The sequence below is a fragment of the Pogona vitticeps genome, chromosome 13 (genome assembly GCF_051106095.1).
Source record: "Pogona vitticeps strain Pit_001003342236 chromosome 13, PviZW2.1, whole genome shotgun sequence".
NCBI lineage: Eukaryota > Metazoa > Chordata > Lepidosauria > Squamata > Agamidae > Pogona > Pogona vitticeps.
Genome location: NC_135795.1, coordinates 20845294 through 20861206, shown reverse-complemented (window position 1 = coordinate 20861206; position 15913 = coordinate 20845294). Strand labels below are relative to the sequence as shown.

Below are 15913 nucleotides of genomic sequence, written 5' to 3'. Positions count from 1 at the left end.
GGTAGCAGGACCACCCCGCACTGCAAAAATCAACGGTGTGTTCTTGCAGACCCATGCAACTTGAGAGATTCTAGCCAGACGTATGCATTTTCCGTCCACACCAGAATATCTCGTCTCCCTCTTTGAAGCACATCCTGTAGGACCGCATCAGGCAAGCCTTGATCCCTCTACAGGTTGTGGGACTACAACTCCCCTCGTCCTGCCACGTGCTGAGCCTGGCTGAGGGGCGCTGCCGTCCACAGAGACTGCTCCTGGATCGGCCATTTTTGGCACAATAATCAATAATAATTGTGTGCCGTCAAGTCCGTTCTGAGTAATGGTGAGCCTTTTCGGGATTTAAAAAACAGCTTTTGCAAGATGGCCTAATCAGGAAGCGGTAATTACTCACTGTAAATATTACTTTTAAAAAGAAAGGATCACCAGAGTTTGGAAACAAAGCTGATATTTCCTTACTTAGGAACGGCACCAAATTTGTTTGTCTCGTTCTGAAAACATACAAAGTCAAGTGTCACATTACGTTGGCGGGCAACTAACGCAACTTCTCTGTTTTCAAAACTAAAAAGGCTGTAAGTTTTATAAAGTTGAAGTTTCCGTGGATGTATCTGAAGTGGGCTTGAACTTCACAATAGCTTCTCTAAATAAGACTAACAACTTTCACTGGAAATTTTTTAATAATACTCAAACTGAGGCCAAAATACCACCACCACCCCAAGTCTGTAAAGACTATCAGCTCCAGCAAAGAATATCCAATAATAAGAAATTTACTCAACAAGTTAATAAATGAAAATAAAAACCTTACTCAAAAATGTAGGATTAGCATAGAGTGGATATTTAAAAAGAAAGATTAAACTTTGCTTTGGAGAAAAAAAGATAACAGTGTTTTTTGTTTTGAAATCTTTCATCTTCGAAGCACAACTGAATAGCTCAATGGTTTAGGTATCTGGTTGTGGAGCCAGAGGTTGGGAGTTCGAATCTCCCCCGCCCCCGGGTCTCCTTGACTGGGGCCGGACTCTGTGATTCAGAGGGTCCCTTCCAACTCAGCAGTTCCAAGATTATTATTATAAATTTTGCCATTACACCGGCCTAGGGTGACCAGTTTTCTGCCGACTCCGCTCCTATGCCTTTTAAAGCCGACATTTGGAAAGCAATGACTTTTGCATGCATGTACACACACCATTTTCCGTCCATTTAGCCCCTGAAGGTTTTCCCCGACTGGAGATAAAGCAATTCTGGAGGGGAACGAGCTTCACGGTACAGATTTCTACGCATCAGGATGCAACGCCACAAGAGCCGAGTCGGACGACGGCCAAACAACCGGACCGCTGGCCCAGACTTCCCGAGAGACGCTCTCTGAATAGCCCGGGACTGCCTGGTGGTCTCGCTCCGTGGGCCAAGAGCTCTATTAAGCAGGTGAAACGGCTGCCAAACCGTCCCACACAAGGCAGGTGGGAGATTTCTTTTAGCGTTGTTCCAGCCCACGTCAGCCTCCCGGGAGCTCATGGTTTAGGGCTGCCCGGAAAAGAAGGAATAGATTAATCAAGACTTGGCCGAGAGATAGCCTACGGCTAAGCGAGGCATCCCTTTCCCGAACCTTTCCAGCTGAAACAATGAATTTTTTCCCCTTTTTTGGAACAGAGAGAGACAAACGCATCTTTTCAGCCAGTTCTAGCTTCTCTTCCCTCCAGTGTCGGGGTCAACGTGAGCGAACATTCACAGCAGAGAAGGAGGAGCAGAGGAGGAGAAAAGATTTACTGTATTTTTTTTCTGTGTATAAGACTATACTCTTGTCTAAAATCTTTAGACTAAAAATTGAGGGTCGTCTTATACACGGAAGTAAGCTGAGGAGGGAACAAAAACAAGTGGAGGGGAAAGCAGGGATCAAAGCGATCCTGCAGTGCTTTGATCCCTTCCCCCCTACACTTGCTAAGCCCCACTTAGATTTCTTAATTTTGGATTAGAAAAATGGAGGGTATCTTATACATGGGGGCCTCTTATACATGGAAAAATACGGTAGTTTTGTACGGGGAAGACAACGGGGCACTAAGTTTCCTGCTTGTCTCCACCAAAAATGTGGGTGCTTTGAGGTACAGTATTACGGAAAAACTCAAGCACCCCTTTTCTCCTTATATAAATGGATGGAGAGAACTCCCTCGTGGCCGGCTGGGGAGTAAGAGTCACTCCCGTCCCAGCTTACGGAGCAGGAGCAGAAAAAGGAGCTTATCCACCACAGACAATGGGAAGGTCCACCTCGGATAACGGCCAGCCACCCCGGGGGGCAAGTGCCAACTTGCAGTGGAGAGAGAGACTAGGTCCTTTTTTCCACCCGCAAAAGAAAGCTGCCAGAGGTCAACCACAGAAGGGGTGCACCTCAGAACCTCAAGCCAAACCTGCCACTTCTGGATTCGGCCCTTCTCGGGTTCCCCAAATGGAGACCGTTTGAGCTTCGGAAAGAAAGGAAGCCGTATCATGAGCAATGACTGGGTTTATTTCAACATTTCTCGCCCTTTCCATCCAGGAGTCCTCGTTCCCTGATAAATGAGCCTTGCCTTCACAAAGAAAGCTGGTAAATGGGCTTGAAAAGTCATTGCATTTCATGCTTCCACAGTTGCTCGGTCAACCCGAATCCCGCCATGACGGAATCAAACAAACCCCTTCTCCCAGAAGGATCTTTATACATTTAAAGACATCCTGTGGTTCCATGAGAGCTGAAATTGCTTCACTATCACTGCATTTAGAGAAGGGTGAAGATAAACCCTCCATCTGGCCTTAGAAAACGTGCCTGGTGCTTAGTTGAGCACGGTATGGCTTTTACTGGGCTGAAACTCTGGGCATTTTAACGTTCTGAGCGGTCCCCTGGCCTATAAGGATGTTTGGAAGCCACCTGGCACCGACACGCAGGGTTAACGCTGTGAAATGGCAAAAGAATAAATATTTGTCATCTATTTGAAGACATTAAAAGGGAATATTATGGCTGGGAGGAAAGCCAAGAAGAAATAAGCATGCCGTTAGTCACTCAAAAATCGCACAATTACTGCGGAGCTGCAAGTTTTGCTGCTATGGTGATCGCAAAACACCAGGAGGCCAGAGAGCTACAGGCGGATCATACGGGGCAAGTAGCGTTGGCTGTAAACCGTGTGACACTTCGGCAAAGAATGGAAGGAAGAAGAAAAAATTCTTAAGGCTTTTTACAAAAACCCAGCCTCATAGCAAGTGGTGGCAATGGTGGTAGGCTTCTTCCTACTGGTCCTTATCAAAGGATGCCCAGACTGATCACTGCTCTTGAACATGGAGGTTCCACTCAGCGATCCCAGTTACCAGAAGCCATGGCCTTCCAGAGGAGATTTTCAAAAACCCGAAAGCCCACATTAGGAAAGGACAAGGTGGATCCTACCGGCTTCGTGAATCCACCTACCAGGAAAGAAACAAAACAAGTCCTTCTTTTTTTCTAGAAAGATGTTTCTATGTTTATATTTCCAAGAAGGTAGTCCTGGTGCCACAAAAATAACAGAAAAACCCGTTGGAATTGATGGGGTTTTTTTTGGCTTTCCTGGGCTGCACACAGCTTCTTCAAAGGCCAGTTTCAAATGAACCTGAAAACTGGGTCACCTTGCTTGTCTCCAGCCGCTCCATACCTGGCGCAGGTGAGCAAGGAGGTGGCTGTGGGAGGGCCCCGCCCCGCCTGGTGCCAAGTTGATCCAGGGCTGGCCGTCCTCTGTGGGACTCCTTCCTCTCTTCATCAGGCGTTCAGAGCGGCCTCTCACCACCTTCGCCGTGCCAACCTGGTGGCATCCGGTACCCATTCTTCAATTTCAGCGAACATCTCAGTGGCCAAGGTGGTGGCCCTCAAGAACCCACCATCCACGGATGCCGGATCTGGGCCAGACACGTTGTTCTTCTATCTTCATGGAACTTCGCCCCCAACTGTGTGGGGTCTTCAACCTTCATCACCCCTTCCCCACCAAAACATCTGTGGATGATGGAAGCCACAATCCAGGAACGGGCAATCCTTGGCCTGGTAGATGTTGTTGTTGGACTGTGACTCCCATTGTCCCCGTCAACCCAGGCAGCAATGCAGGACGATGGGCACTGTAGACCACGTCTTGCCTGAGCTGTTGAAACGGGCCCTTCTTTTAAGCTGCATTTGGGAACAACTTGGGGGGAAAAGCCGTGAAAGTAGAGAAAAAAGAATTGGCCAGGCAGGAAATTACATGCAGTGGGATGTCTGCAGAGCTACAGAGCTGGGGGGGGGAGTTTTTCCCCCCTGGGCTACAGAAGTTCCCAGAAATTCTGTCCCAGCAGAGATTTATTTTACACTTACAATCGCAAAGCTAAGGGAGTCGGAAACCCTTACCAATCCACTACAAGGCACTCACAAATCTTACCTCTTGCCTGCACCAATTTAAAAACACATTATGTACAAAGCTGCATGTCTGAATCCGTAATAACCAGGGTGATATTTATCATTATTGCAACAACTGTATGCAAATGTTAGAAGTCATTCAAAGCACCTCACATCCCTTATTTTTCAACAATTCTAACAATCTTCCAAGCCCCACATTGGCATCATCCTCACATCCCAAAGAGGGTGTTGAGGCTCAAAAGGGGCAGCTTCCCTAAGATTATACTTCTGTGCACACTTTCTTAGATGCCCCCCCCCAATTTAACTCCATGGGATTTATTTCAGGGGAGGGGGGAATATGCATGCAATTGTGGGCTTTTCTTTTAAGTTACATCCCTCGAAAATCACTAAGCGGCTGAGGGCAAGATCCGAACAGGGGCTTACTAGATCCGTCCCCTTCCAATGTCCCATGCATCGAACCCCCACCAGATGGTCCACTTTGAACACCCAGAGGACAGAGTTGTTTACAACAGGGATGGGGGGGGGGGGAAAGGAATTTGCTAAATCCTCTGGAGCTTGAAATGGTTTCTCCAGGCCTGCCGCTGGGCTGTTCCCAGCATACTGAGCACCGTTTTCAATCACTCCGATGGGAAGCGACAGATCGGGGAGGTGGCGATGGGGCAGCGCCACAGGCCACGTGGGACCGATTCCGTGACCCAATGGACTGGATGTAATTGGACACATTAGAGAGAGCCCGTGTGCTCCGTCGGGCGCCAAACCAACACGGCCTTCTGCATGCCCAAATGTTTAAAGACAATAAACGGGATGGTTTGCATTTTGTTGCTCCTACATCTGCTTTTAGTAATGCTTTTTCCCTTTCTCTGCTTTCAAATCAGAGCTGACGTCTCGAGGCGCTCCCACGGCTTTCAAGGTATTTAAGGAGTGGCTTTAGCAGTTCCACTTCCCCGGGGATTTTCCATGGCTGAGCGGGGATTTGAACCCTGTTCTTCAGATTCCTAGTCTATCGCTTTATCCACTGGAAATGCCAATACATTAATAAAGGAATTGTGGGGGGGGGGGGGGAGAAAAGGACTCAAACTGGAATGGATGATGATTACAAAGTCTTTCCCTGCTGTTGCATCTGTTTAACCCGCATCCAAGCAGAGGGACATAAAGTCAAATAGTCTCACGTTCATTCAGCTTCTAAGTCGTTAAATGCTGCAGATCTTGAACCTCTCAGCCAGACCATGGATGCAGGTAGGAAAGAAGAGGGAGCGTAAAGAAAGTTAAAAGTACAAGAGGATGAGGGTGGGAGTGGTCATATAGACCACATGGGTGGGATATAAATCAAATAAATTAAACAAATAATAAAAAATAAAAATGAGTGACTAGTCAGTTACTCCAATGGGAAGTGACAGATCGGTTACCCCCTCTGGCAAACACATCCTTAAAATATCCAAGCCAAAAAAACACAATTCAGAGCTGATGTACACAATCAGCAAAAGCACCAGCCCTCTGGAATGGTACATTCCAGGAAGGGCTGAGTCGCCCGATTCAGACAATAATACATCTTCGGTGTAGAGATCATACGAGGTGTTTTCCTTTTCCTTTATTTTATTTTATTTACATACTGCTGCCTGAGCCCAGAGCAACTTCCTGCACTTTACCACCATGAGGTCTAGGAACTTAACAAGTACGCAGCGGGACATTCTGAAGAGAACGCTGCATTTCAGCCCCACTGAGAATGGATTCCCCTCTTCCGCGGGAATCAGCAGCCGCATTTCATTACTAAGATCTAAGCCAGCCACTTTCAGTTTTTAGCCTTCCCATCTGTTTTGGACATGAACTCTCCCGAATTTCTTCCCGGGAGCGGAAACCCAAAAGCATTTGGAAAACCAAAAAGCCGAGAACTGCTGGTCTAGAGAATTGGCAAAAACAGAGATTACAATTAGACGAATGTGGGTTTGTGTATTTTGCACAAATTTGCACAGTCCCCTACTTACAAAACCATACTGAATAGAACTGGGTGGAGGTGGAAGTGAGCTCAACGCCGTGTGGACTCGGATCCAGGCATCCGAGCCCACCTGGTCAGGCTCCTGCTGGAACCCCAGATAAACGAAGGCCCCAAACACTCAGATTTTGCTTAATTAATGACATTGACCCAAAGTAAGCAAAGCCTCTTAGGGCCTTACTCTCAGGCGATCACCGTTGGTTTGTGTCTAGACGCCCATTCCAAGGATTAGCCAAGGCACCCTGTTTTGATCATAAACAAACATTCGCCAAGCTGCACTCTAGCCTTGATTAACTTTCACCAATTAATGTCTGCTACCATGGCAATGCAACCAGCCACCAGCTAGCTACTATGAATGTATTTTACTTTTTAACCTGCATGGTGTTTCTTTGCCCTCCTCCTCTTCTTTCTTTCGCGCTCCTCACACTAGTCATGAGACAGCAAATCCACGAGGGATGTGAGTCAGCCTTTTTTTTTTTACACAGCCGAGTCTGAGGAACTCCCTCCCACAAGATAGACTAGATGTAAATAGCAATTAAACAAGTCAGCGGAGGCTTCCTCTCTATCAACACCTGAGAGCCTCGAGGTCTAAAGCAGAAGCTCCATCATCAAAGCCAATGGTCGGGGGACCATAGGAGTTGTAGTCCAACGCCACCCAGAGGTCTGCAGGCACCCATCCTTGCATAAATCCATTCCTCTCCTGATGAATCATCGATCCCCTGCATGCAACACTACGACACATTTATCTAATATGCTTTGCTTGCAGGAAAGCATACATAAAACCTAACCATGATTAATGATGGCTAATTGCATGGCATACTTCGTCCCAATGGAAGACTGGACAAGTTAAGGGCAGGGGAGAAACCCATAAATGGCAGCAGTCCTCGAATGCTCTCAACTCTGAGAAATCCACCTCTGGTCCACATCGGGGGTTGAACATCAACACAAACACGCACCATGGTGCACCATAAACTGACAACTACCTCTGTGTGAATTTCACACATTAGACTTTTTTTAAAAAAACAACAACCTCAACTTGCATCCGGAGGGGAGGGGAGGGGGCGGGGAAGTTTGCAAACATCTTGGCAAACTCTTATAAAAAACCAACATAGTGGGATTTCTCTAGGTTGACACCCATGAACGGCAAAAGGAACAACTGAAGTCTACAGGAGGGAGGGAATTCTGTTGTACGTTTCTGTCAAATGGGAGTTAAAACTAATGAGCCTTTCGGGGGGGGGAAAGTCTGTGTTTATTATTTATTTTTGAATGATAGCCTCAAAAGTCTGTCCGCCCTCCTCCCCAAAACCTTCCCCATCTACCTTCATTCCCCGGCAATCAGAGAACAGTCCGTTGTTTCATTCCCACAAACGATGTTTCTTAAAAACACATGCGTTGGGGAAACTCTGCTTTTGGCAAACCCGCCTTGCGGCACCTTTACAGAAGGGGCCTTCCAAGGCCATGCAGGAAACCCTTGCGGTTCACGGCAGGTAAACATCTGCCTCCAGCGTTCCCCACAAACAGGTTTACGCCAGAGAAACACGCAGGGCGAGTCGCTCCAAGTTCAACAAAACTTCCCCGGCTCGCTCGCCAAAGTTCAGATTCAAAATTTGAAAAGAAACGGTACCGCCAGCGGCCGGAACCTCACGCAAGGGGCAAAGGTGAACCCGGCCGCTTTGATTTTATTTTTTGTAATGGGATCGGGTCTTGAGATTTCTATATTATTCATTTGCTTATTTCTTAAATTGATATGCTGCCCCCTGCGCTATTCTGGGTGGCTTACAGTAAGATAAAAACATTACGGGATGCTTGCCTATCTTCCTTGGCCCATGTCAAGAGCGCCGCAGAACAATGAATGAATAACGGCACATGGAAACTCCGCAGGCCAAGGTTTCCTCATGGGGTGTAGCATCCTTTCAACATTCAAAGCTGATACAGGAATCACACAAGCTACAGACAACAGCCAGTACTTGGCGGACCTTTATTCCTGTCCCATAACCTCCCCTTGTTCCCCCCACCCCCAAATAATCTTATTTTAAGTCCCCAAACTTGATTCTGAGAAGCCAGAACTGATTAGCTGTGGCTCTGGTAGAGTCCACGGGTTGTGATGGTTAAGAAAGCCCCCCCCCCCAAAGCCTTCTGAAGTCGTTCGCCCCTATTCTAAAGACAGGGAAGCAGAGAGCGCTAAAATATAAGAGAGCGCGGTTGTTCTAGCTGAGGGATGACCCCAGGAAGCAACACCTTATGGCACGTTTTCCTCTCCAACCCTATAAGAAATGCTCACCATGAACCCCCATAGGATGGTCAGCATCCAGAGGCTCAGGATGGGGTACAGGATTGGCCCCCTGATGCCATTTTTAAAGTTGAAATGACCCCATGAAGTAAGCGATGTTGGGAGCCGGAGACTGGCCCCGGGTCACCTACTGAGATTTCTGTGGGTTGGATTGGGCACCCCCCCGTTCACAGCTGTCACCCATATGTCGCAAAGAGCTGGTAGGAAACCCACTCACCCACGATGCTCAGAGAAGGGCAGGGCAGCGGCTGAGGGGTGGGCGGGAAACGAATTCGTACCAATTGTTCTAAAATTCCCGAGTCCAACCCAGGCCATTCCCACGTCATGGCGGTAATCCGTTGAGAACCACAGCTTCAGGGCATAGATGCCGGAAAGAGTTGCGTCATCACAGGGTACTATCCTACACATGGCCCACCACTGCAACCCGAGAACATCCTTTTGCCATCAGCACGCAAGGATCAAGCTCCCACCTCAGCTTGTCCCTCCAGGCACCCAAGTATTTCAGGCACATACCCAATTCACGGTCCTCCTTCGCCAAGAAAAAAATAATAATTTTCACGGGGAGGGAACTCAAGACAAGGAAGGAAACTTGTGAAATTCCACCCCTCCAGACGATGCTAGTACCTAGTCATCTTTCATTTGTTATTTCTCTAGTGTAAATTTCTTCCAACGAGCTCAAGGCTGAGTCGGCAGCTTTCTTCCTCGTGAGGTTAGCCACCTGACAGCCCTAGGAGGTAGGCTTGGTTCAGAGAGAGAAATATTGGCCTAAGGTCACCCCATGAGTTTACTTGCCATCCGGAGCCAAGGCTCAATGTGGTCTTTGAACCACGTCCGGGTCTAATACTCCGGCAACGGTGCCACACGGACTCCCTATTTTATCCGGCTTCAGCTTCGATGCAGAAAGAAGTTGGAATCGGGTGCAAGAGAAACTGATGTTCGTGTAAAAGATGGGAAGGGAAAGGTAGCCCAAAACGGGGCAGAGGACAAGAGAAAAGAGGGGGGAGAAAGGGAAGAAAAAGGCAGCCGAAGATTTAAGCCCAGCAGTTGCTCCTTCATGTTGGACCGCTCCGAGTTTGTTGGCAGGCCGGAGAAGGAAATGGGAATCGGTTTGGAAACCAAAACATATGGAATGATCGTGCTTTAACCAAACCTACGTTTATCTCACCTCCTTAACACAATAAAATGCTAATTTTATTTGTACTGTTAATTTTTTGTTTGTTTGTTTATTTATAATATGTTTACCCCACCTCTCTCCTTTAAAAAGAAGCCAAGGCACCTTACATCATTAGACAACCATATTTAAAATGAGTATACAAACACTAAAAAGGATCAAACAAATGCCACTCGGAGAAAAGGTAAACAAAAGCAAGACTAAAAACACATTCGAACCCGGGAGGGTGGTGGGAACACGAGAAAGGACTGCTCTAATGATCTTAACATCCAGGCAAGGTGTAAATCTGAGCATATTTACAGTCCTGCCCCACGCCTCTGATGTAGAAGCCGTGGGACCCCAATTGTTTAGTTTCAAGATCCGAAACACAAAAGATACCCCGTTTCCATAAAATAAGACCTAACCCGAAAATAAGCCCTAGTATGACTTTTCGGATGCTCGTAATATAAGCCCTACCCCAAAAATAAGCCCCAGTTAAGAGAAACCCCATCCTCCACTCCTGTGTAGCATTGTGTAGCAAGCTGAAAAAGATGACATGACTGTAAAATAAAACATCCCCTGAAAATAAGCCCTGATGCATTTTTGGAGCAAAAAATAATATAAGACCCTGTCTTATTTTTGTACAAAAACCTTTACTTTTGTACAAAAACCTGTGGAACTCCCTGGGACTGGAAAAGCAGGGGGAGGGAAGAGAAGAGAAAACGCGCTGCGAACTGAGCTACAGGCCTGCCATCTGGGGATGATGGGGGTGGTAGTCCATCCCAGCCAAAGGCTCCCAGAATGGGAACAGCTGTTCCACAGAACAGAAGCACATCCAGGGAACCAGGGGACCAGCCTGTACAGTGCAGCCAGCTGTATCCACCAGAGTCCGGGCATGGAAATGGTTAATTCGAGCCGGCCAGTGGAGAAACTGGCACAATGAAAGGAAAATAAAAGAGAAAAAGAAAAGCAAGGGAGGGGGAGGGGGCCTGGGAGAAAGGGTTGTAAATCAAGAATGAGGTGGGGGTGGGAGAGAGAGGAAATCAGTTTCCTCAGAAGGAGAGGTGGGGTCTTGGAGGCAGGGCCCGGGAATCCGAAGGCAAAGTTCTGCAACTCTCCAGAGCCGTTCGGCCTCCCTTTCGCCCACTGCGTTCGCACAGAGGCTGCCTAAAACCAGAACAGAAACCCTCGTAGTTTCTTGGAGTGCATCTTCTCAAAGACCCAGCAGAAAAAGGATAACGAATAGTAAGCAAATGCTTCAGCCACTATCACCTGTAATCCATGCAATGGATCAGCCAGGGATCAGCATCAAAACTCTTCCAATGCTCCCCCCCTCTGAAAAAAGTTGTTGTTTTTTCCTTTGTAAAGAAGAAATGAGTAGAAAACAGTGCTTTGTACATGATCAGAAGCAGCCGTGATTAGTTCCTTGCACTTCTGAACTCCTCGCACTAAAAAACTGTGGCCATCATGTTGTTCAGAAGCATCATCTCCCTCCCCCACCACCCCAGACAAGAGACATCATCTCTAGGGAGCGAGGAGGAACAGAAGGAAAAGCTTGGCCTTTGTTGCAGAAACACCATCTGGGGAGGGGGGGCGTCCCTCCAACACAGGCATTGATTTTAATTCTTCCAAACTTGGACTTTTCAGGGGAACAGGGGGTAGCAAAGAGCCAGATCCTCCCAAGACTTGTGAGTGGTTCAAAATCTGGCAGGAGCTGAAAGAATTTGGGGGGGGATGTTAATTAAAGAATGGGGAATCACCCCCAAATTACAGCAGAGAAACACAGTCCTGGCCTCAGCTGAGATCCCAGATTTTCTCTGGCCTAAAGCAAAGATGCAAGAAGAAATGGTGGCCAGAGAGAGAGAGAGAGAGACAGAATGAATAGACAGCAGAGTTTGGAAAGAAGGCGAGCGTTCGTTTTGCTTTGCTTTTTAAGGCTGCAATGAAAAAAAAAACGGTGAAAGATTTGTTTTTAATTCTCTTCTCCCAGATTTGTCCTCAGAGATTGGGAAGGACCGAAGACCAGTGGGTGGGAAGGTCGGAATGAAACAGAACTTTAACAGTGCAGCCAGAAACGCCAGCCAAGAGCCCCCTTCCCCACTAAAGAATTTGCTGAAAACCCCAGAGTAGAACAGAAAAGAGAGAAAAAAGGAGGGGAAGGCCCCCTTTATTTTTCCCCCCTGCCAACTGGTCACATCAGGAGAAAACAGGCAATTAAACACACGCACACACCCCATCTTTACTGGGAGGGGGCGAGCGTAGGAAGAGATGAAATTTAAAACACACACATATGCTCAACACAGGACAGGAAAGGGGCTCCGAGCTTCTTTGTTGGGTTGGGTGCAGACCCTTGAAAGAAAATTTCAGGGAGTTACTTCCCCGTAGGAAAATCAAATATCCACCACTTCACCTCACCTCTTGCCCTGCACACACTTTGTTTTAAAATCCTTCTTTTTTTCTCCGTACCTTCCATACAAGTTTTTTTAAAAAGTCTTTAGTTTTGAACTCGGGTTCAAAGACGATGCTACTGGGCGACATAAGAGAACAAGGTCAGGATGCAAACATGGGAAGGAAAGAAAGAGGGTCCGTACCATCAACATGAGGATGATGATGATGATGATGATGATGCTACCCCTCTCTTCCAGAACTGGAGGGGGAGGAGATGAGCGGCCCCCCTTCGCTCACTGTCAGCTAACGGATCCCAAGCCCTTCCTGCTATATGTGCCCCTAAACTATATTAAAATAGTCTTTTCTCTCCCCCCTCCAAATTGGGACAGAGGATGGCAGAGAAGGAAAGAGTCCCAGGCACAGCCCCCCCCGCCTTTTCTCTGTTCTTTTAAAGGCTGACCAGCTGCTTCCCAAGACTGGCGTCCTCCTTCTCCTCCAGGGGCGGTTTCCCATCTTTGCCCCCCCCAAAGTGGGGAAGGGGGGAGGACGAGAAAGAGGGGGAATTAAGCACACCGTTTTCTTTCAAGTGACATCTGGCTTCGCCGATACCGGCTCTCCCTAAGAACTGAAACGCCGGGAGGGAGCAGAGCCACCCCAAAAGCAACACCCCCCCAAGGAGGCTTGAGCGCCACAGACGCGGGCTGCCTCTGTGCCTCCAATACCCCCCCCTTTAAAAAGCCCCGCTGTTCTGCCAAAGGTCTAAAGGCAGGGAGGGCCACACCGTTCCCACGGGGGAAAGGACCCCCGCACCGCTCCTAAATTTCCCAGAAGGCTGAGCCCCCCCCCTTTCCCGCAGATTCTGCTGGTCCTTTTCAAGCCGAGGAAAGGGAGGCCAGGAAGCAACCAGAGCCCCCCTTCTCCCCAAAAAAGAGGGGGGACCCCATAGGTTCCCACCCACTGCAAAGCCTGCATCTCTCCATCGCCGGCGCGCGCGCCCCCAACATCTCCAGGGCTCTTCCCCTTCCTCTTTCCCAAGCGGGCGGGGGGGGGGCGTAAGGGCGGCTGAGTTTGGGGGGGGGGAAGGACCCCGACGAGGCTCGCTCACCTTGTTGAAGGCGAAGAGGTCCTGCTTGAGCTTCTCCCGCTGGGGGTCGTGGCCCTGGCGGCGGAAGCGAAACTTCATCATCTTGCCCAAGGGTGCCGGCGGCGGGGGCGGGGGCGGGCGGCGGAGGCGAGGCGGCGGGGGCGCGGGGGGCGCTTCCCCCATGCGAGGAGGAAGAAGAGGAGGAGGAGGAGGAGGAGGAGGAAGGCGGCGGCGGCGGCAGGGGCGCGCTGCGCATCCAAGCCGGGCGAGCGCCCGTGCGCCCAGGTGCCAAGAGCGCACCGGAGATGGAGAGCCGGCGGGAGCGCGAGAGAAAGGAGAGGAAAGGGAGCAAAGGAGGAGGAGGAGGAGGAGGAGGAAGGGAGCTCGGGCTGGGCCAGCAGAAGGAGAAGGGGGGGCTCCTCGGGCCAACCAATCAGGGAACCAGCGGAGGGGGGGGGAAGAGAGAGAGAGAGAGAGAGGAACCCTCGGCCAAACAATGGGGAGGCGGCCGCCGCCGCGCGCTCGGAGCGGGAGCCGGCCAGGGACCCCCCGCTCGCCGCCGGAGAGGCAAGAACGAGGCCGGGCGCTCCTTTCCAGCTGCTGCTGTTTCTGGATTCGGGAGGGGTGGGGGGTCCTCTCTGCGCCTGCGCCGTCAGGGCCTGCTGGGAAATGGAGTTCTCGGGACTGGTGCAAATTTTGGGGGAGGGAAAGCTCTCTCCGGTCCAAGGATGCCGAAGGGGAAAAAAAGAAGGGCAGGGCAGGGCGTCGGAGCCTCTCTGGCTTCCTCCTGCGTCTTAAATGGGCCGGGCGGAAGCGTGGAGGGGGGGGGGGTTGGCAGGTGAGGTCCTAGATTCCCCGGCTCTGCAGGAATTCCCGCCTGGAAAAGGCGCAGGAACGGAGCGGTTCTCTCTCTTTTTTTTTAAAGTAACGCGTTTCGTTCCTCGCTCCTTTGCGCCCGCCGGAGCGCTGTCTGGGCGGGAGGGCTGTGCGCGCGTTTTGGGGGTTCTCCAGGGAGCGGGAGCAAGAACGGAAGAGAGGGTCGTGTTTCTTGGGGGGGGTGTTAAAACTCCAAAAACCCCAAACCCCCTCCCGACAGCTATGGGGGATTCTGGGTGTTGGAGTCCACAAAGCGCAGAAGCATCTGAAGTGGGGGGGGGGGTGAAGGATGTTCTGAGTTGAACCCCGAAAGACATCAGGAGGAGGATGGTGAAAGATCTTGAGAACATAAAAGGCAGGGAGCCAGATAAAGCAAAGGGGGAAGGAGAAATGCAGGCAGGAAAGAACTGGAGAGAGGATGGCCCGGGTGCAACATGAGGGCCTTCCCAAGAGGACCTGCACCCGGATTCAGAACGGGCATGGGGACCCCCCCAACCTCCATGAAGCAGAACCATCTCGGGGCACCCTAATTTCTAGGAAATATCTGTTGGCACCCACTTCCGTAGATGGTACCCAAGGCCGCTTCTGCCTGTGAGAAAGCTGCACGGAGGCTTTTATGAAATAAAACCCATCTGCTGTGAAAAGAACTGGTGTGTTGGGTGTTTTTTTTTTTTTTTTACCACTATGGCCACCCAGTGGAACCCACCCTGTCCTTTCCTAGGAAGGAAGCCGATTCAGAGGAACCGAGGCTGTGCCTTTAACGTTAGGAAACATCAAGCCAAACCATGGAAGATGATGCAACAGGAGTTGGCTGGGATGGGTGATGAGAATCGTTGGGTCATAAAGGATCTCCCTCCGTAAGGCGGCTCCCCAATCTGCATTTTCTTAGAAGACGGCCTGACGGCATCCTTTTATCTTTCCCTTCCAGTCCAAGGTTTTCGATACCATTCCTTTTATCTTCTTGTTTGGTTTTCTTCTCCTTTTGATCAGGGTAAACAACGACAAAAAAGTATCAAATAGTGTGGCAGGGAATTATCTTTCAATGCAATAATAAACGGTGACATTTAAAGGGGAGGGTGGACAAAAAATATCTTTTTTGGGAGGGGTTGATCGTGGTGGACCGCTGTGGGTGCAGAATGTCCTCCGTGTCGCATACGGGGAGCAAGCAGCCAAGAAGCAAGGGAGGGGACTTAAATGCAGGATTTAAAAACATCTTGCTTCCCCTAGAATTGCAACCACCAGCAAGAGGCTTCTTAGCATCCCTGCATCACCACGCATTAAAGGCCACAGGGTCAAACGAAATTGCATTCGGGGCCAGGTTGGGCACACGGGCTGCCAGCTGCCGAACCCGTGGCATCGGGTTGTGCCGAAGCTAACAAATTGTTGTGAACTGATTACACAGCTCTCATTTAAAGCTTGGGCTTCAGAGACGAGGCAGCAAGTTCTACACATCTTGGACAGGAAGCAATTTCTGGATCAGGTTCTTCGTGTTTGCCCTGTCGTTCTTGTGTTAATAGAAAAGCTTCATCAGATAAGGGCCACCTGGGAATCAAGCCGGCATGCCAGGTCTCGGGATGCTTTGCCTGTGGCTGAGACTTGTCTCAGGCTGTTGCCATAGTTCCATGCCCTCCTGACAGAGTAACCTTATTGAACATAGTGAGATTTACATGCAAGCAAACACACTCATCCTGTACAGCTACAGTTCTCAAAGGTTGGATCTAAGTAGTTGCAAAGAGTTACATGTAATTCACTTTTTGCGATAACTACAATTGTAA

The 15913-nt window shown here is 49.4% G+C and overlaps 1 protein-coding gene across 3 annotated transcripts in view; it reads right to left on the bottom strand.

Annotated features, from left to right (window-relative positions):
• Positions 1 to 14030, bottom strand: part of LLGL1 (LLGL scribble cell polarity complex component 1) — a 50197-nt gene extending 36167 nt beyond the window's left edge. Inside the window, exon 1 of one of the 3 annotated variants that reach the window (XM_072982479.2) lies at positions 13284 to 14030. In XM_072982479.2, the coding sequence (XP_072838580.2) occupies positions 13284 to 13445 (162 nt within the window). In that variant the 5' untranslated portion in view covers positions 13446 to 14030. The remainder of the gene's footprint in view (positions 1 to 13283) is intronic. The other 2 variants (XM_078381333.1, XM_072982480.2) reach the window with 2 other exon arrangements.
• Between the last annotated feature and the right edge of the window lie 1883 nt (positions 14031 to 15913).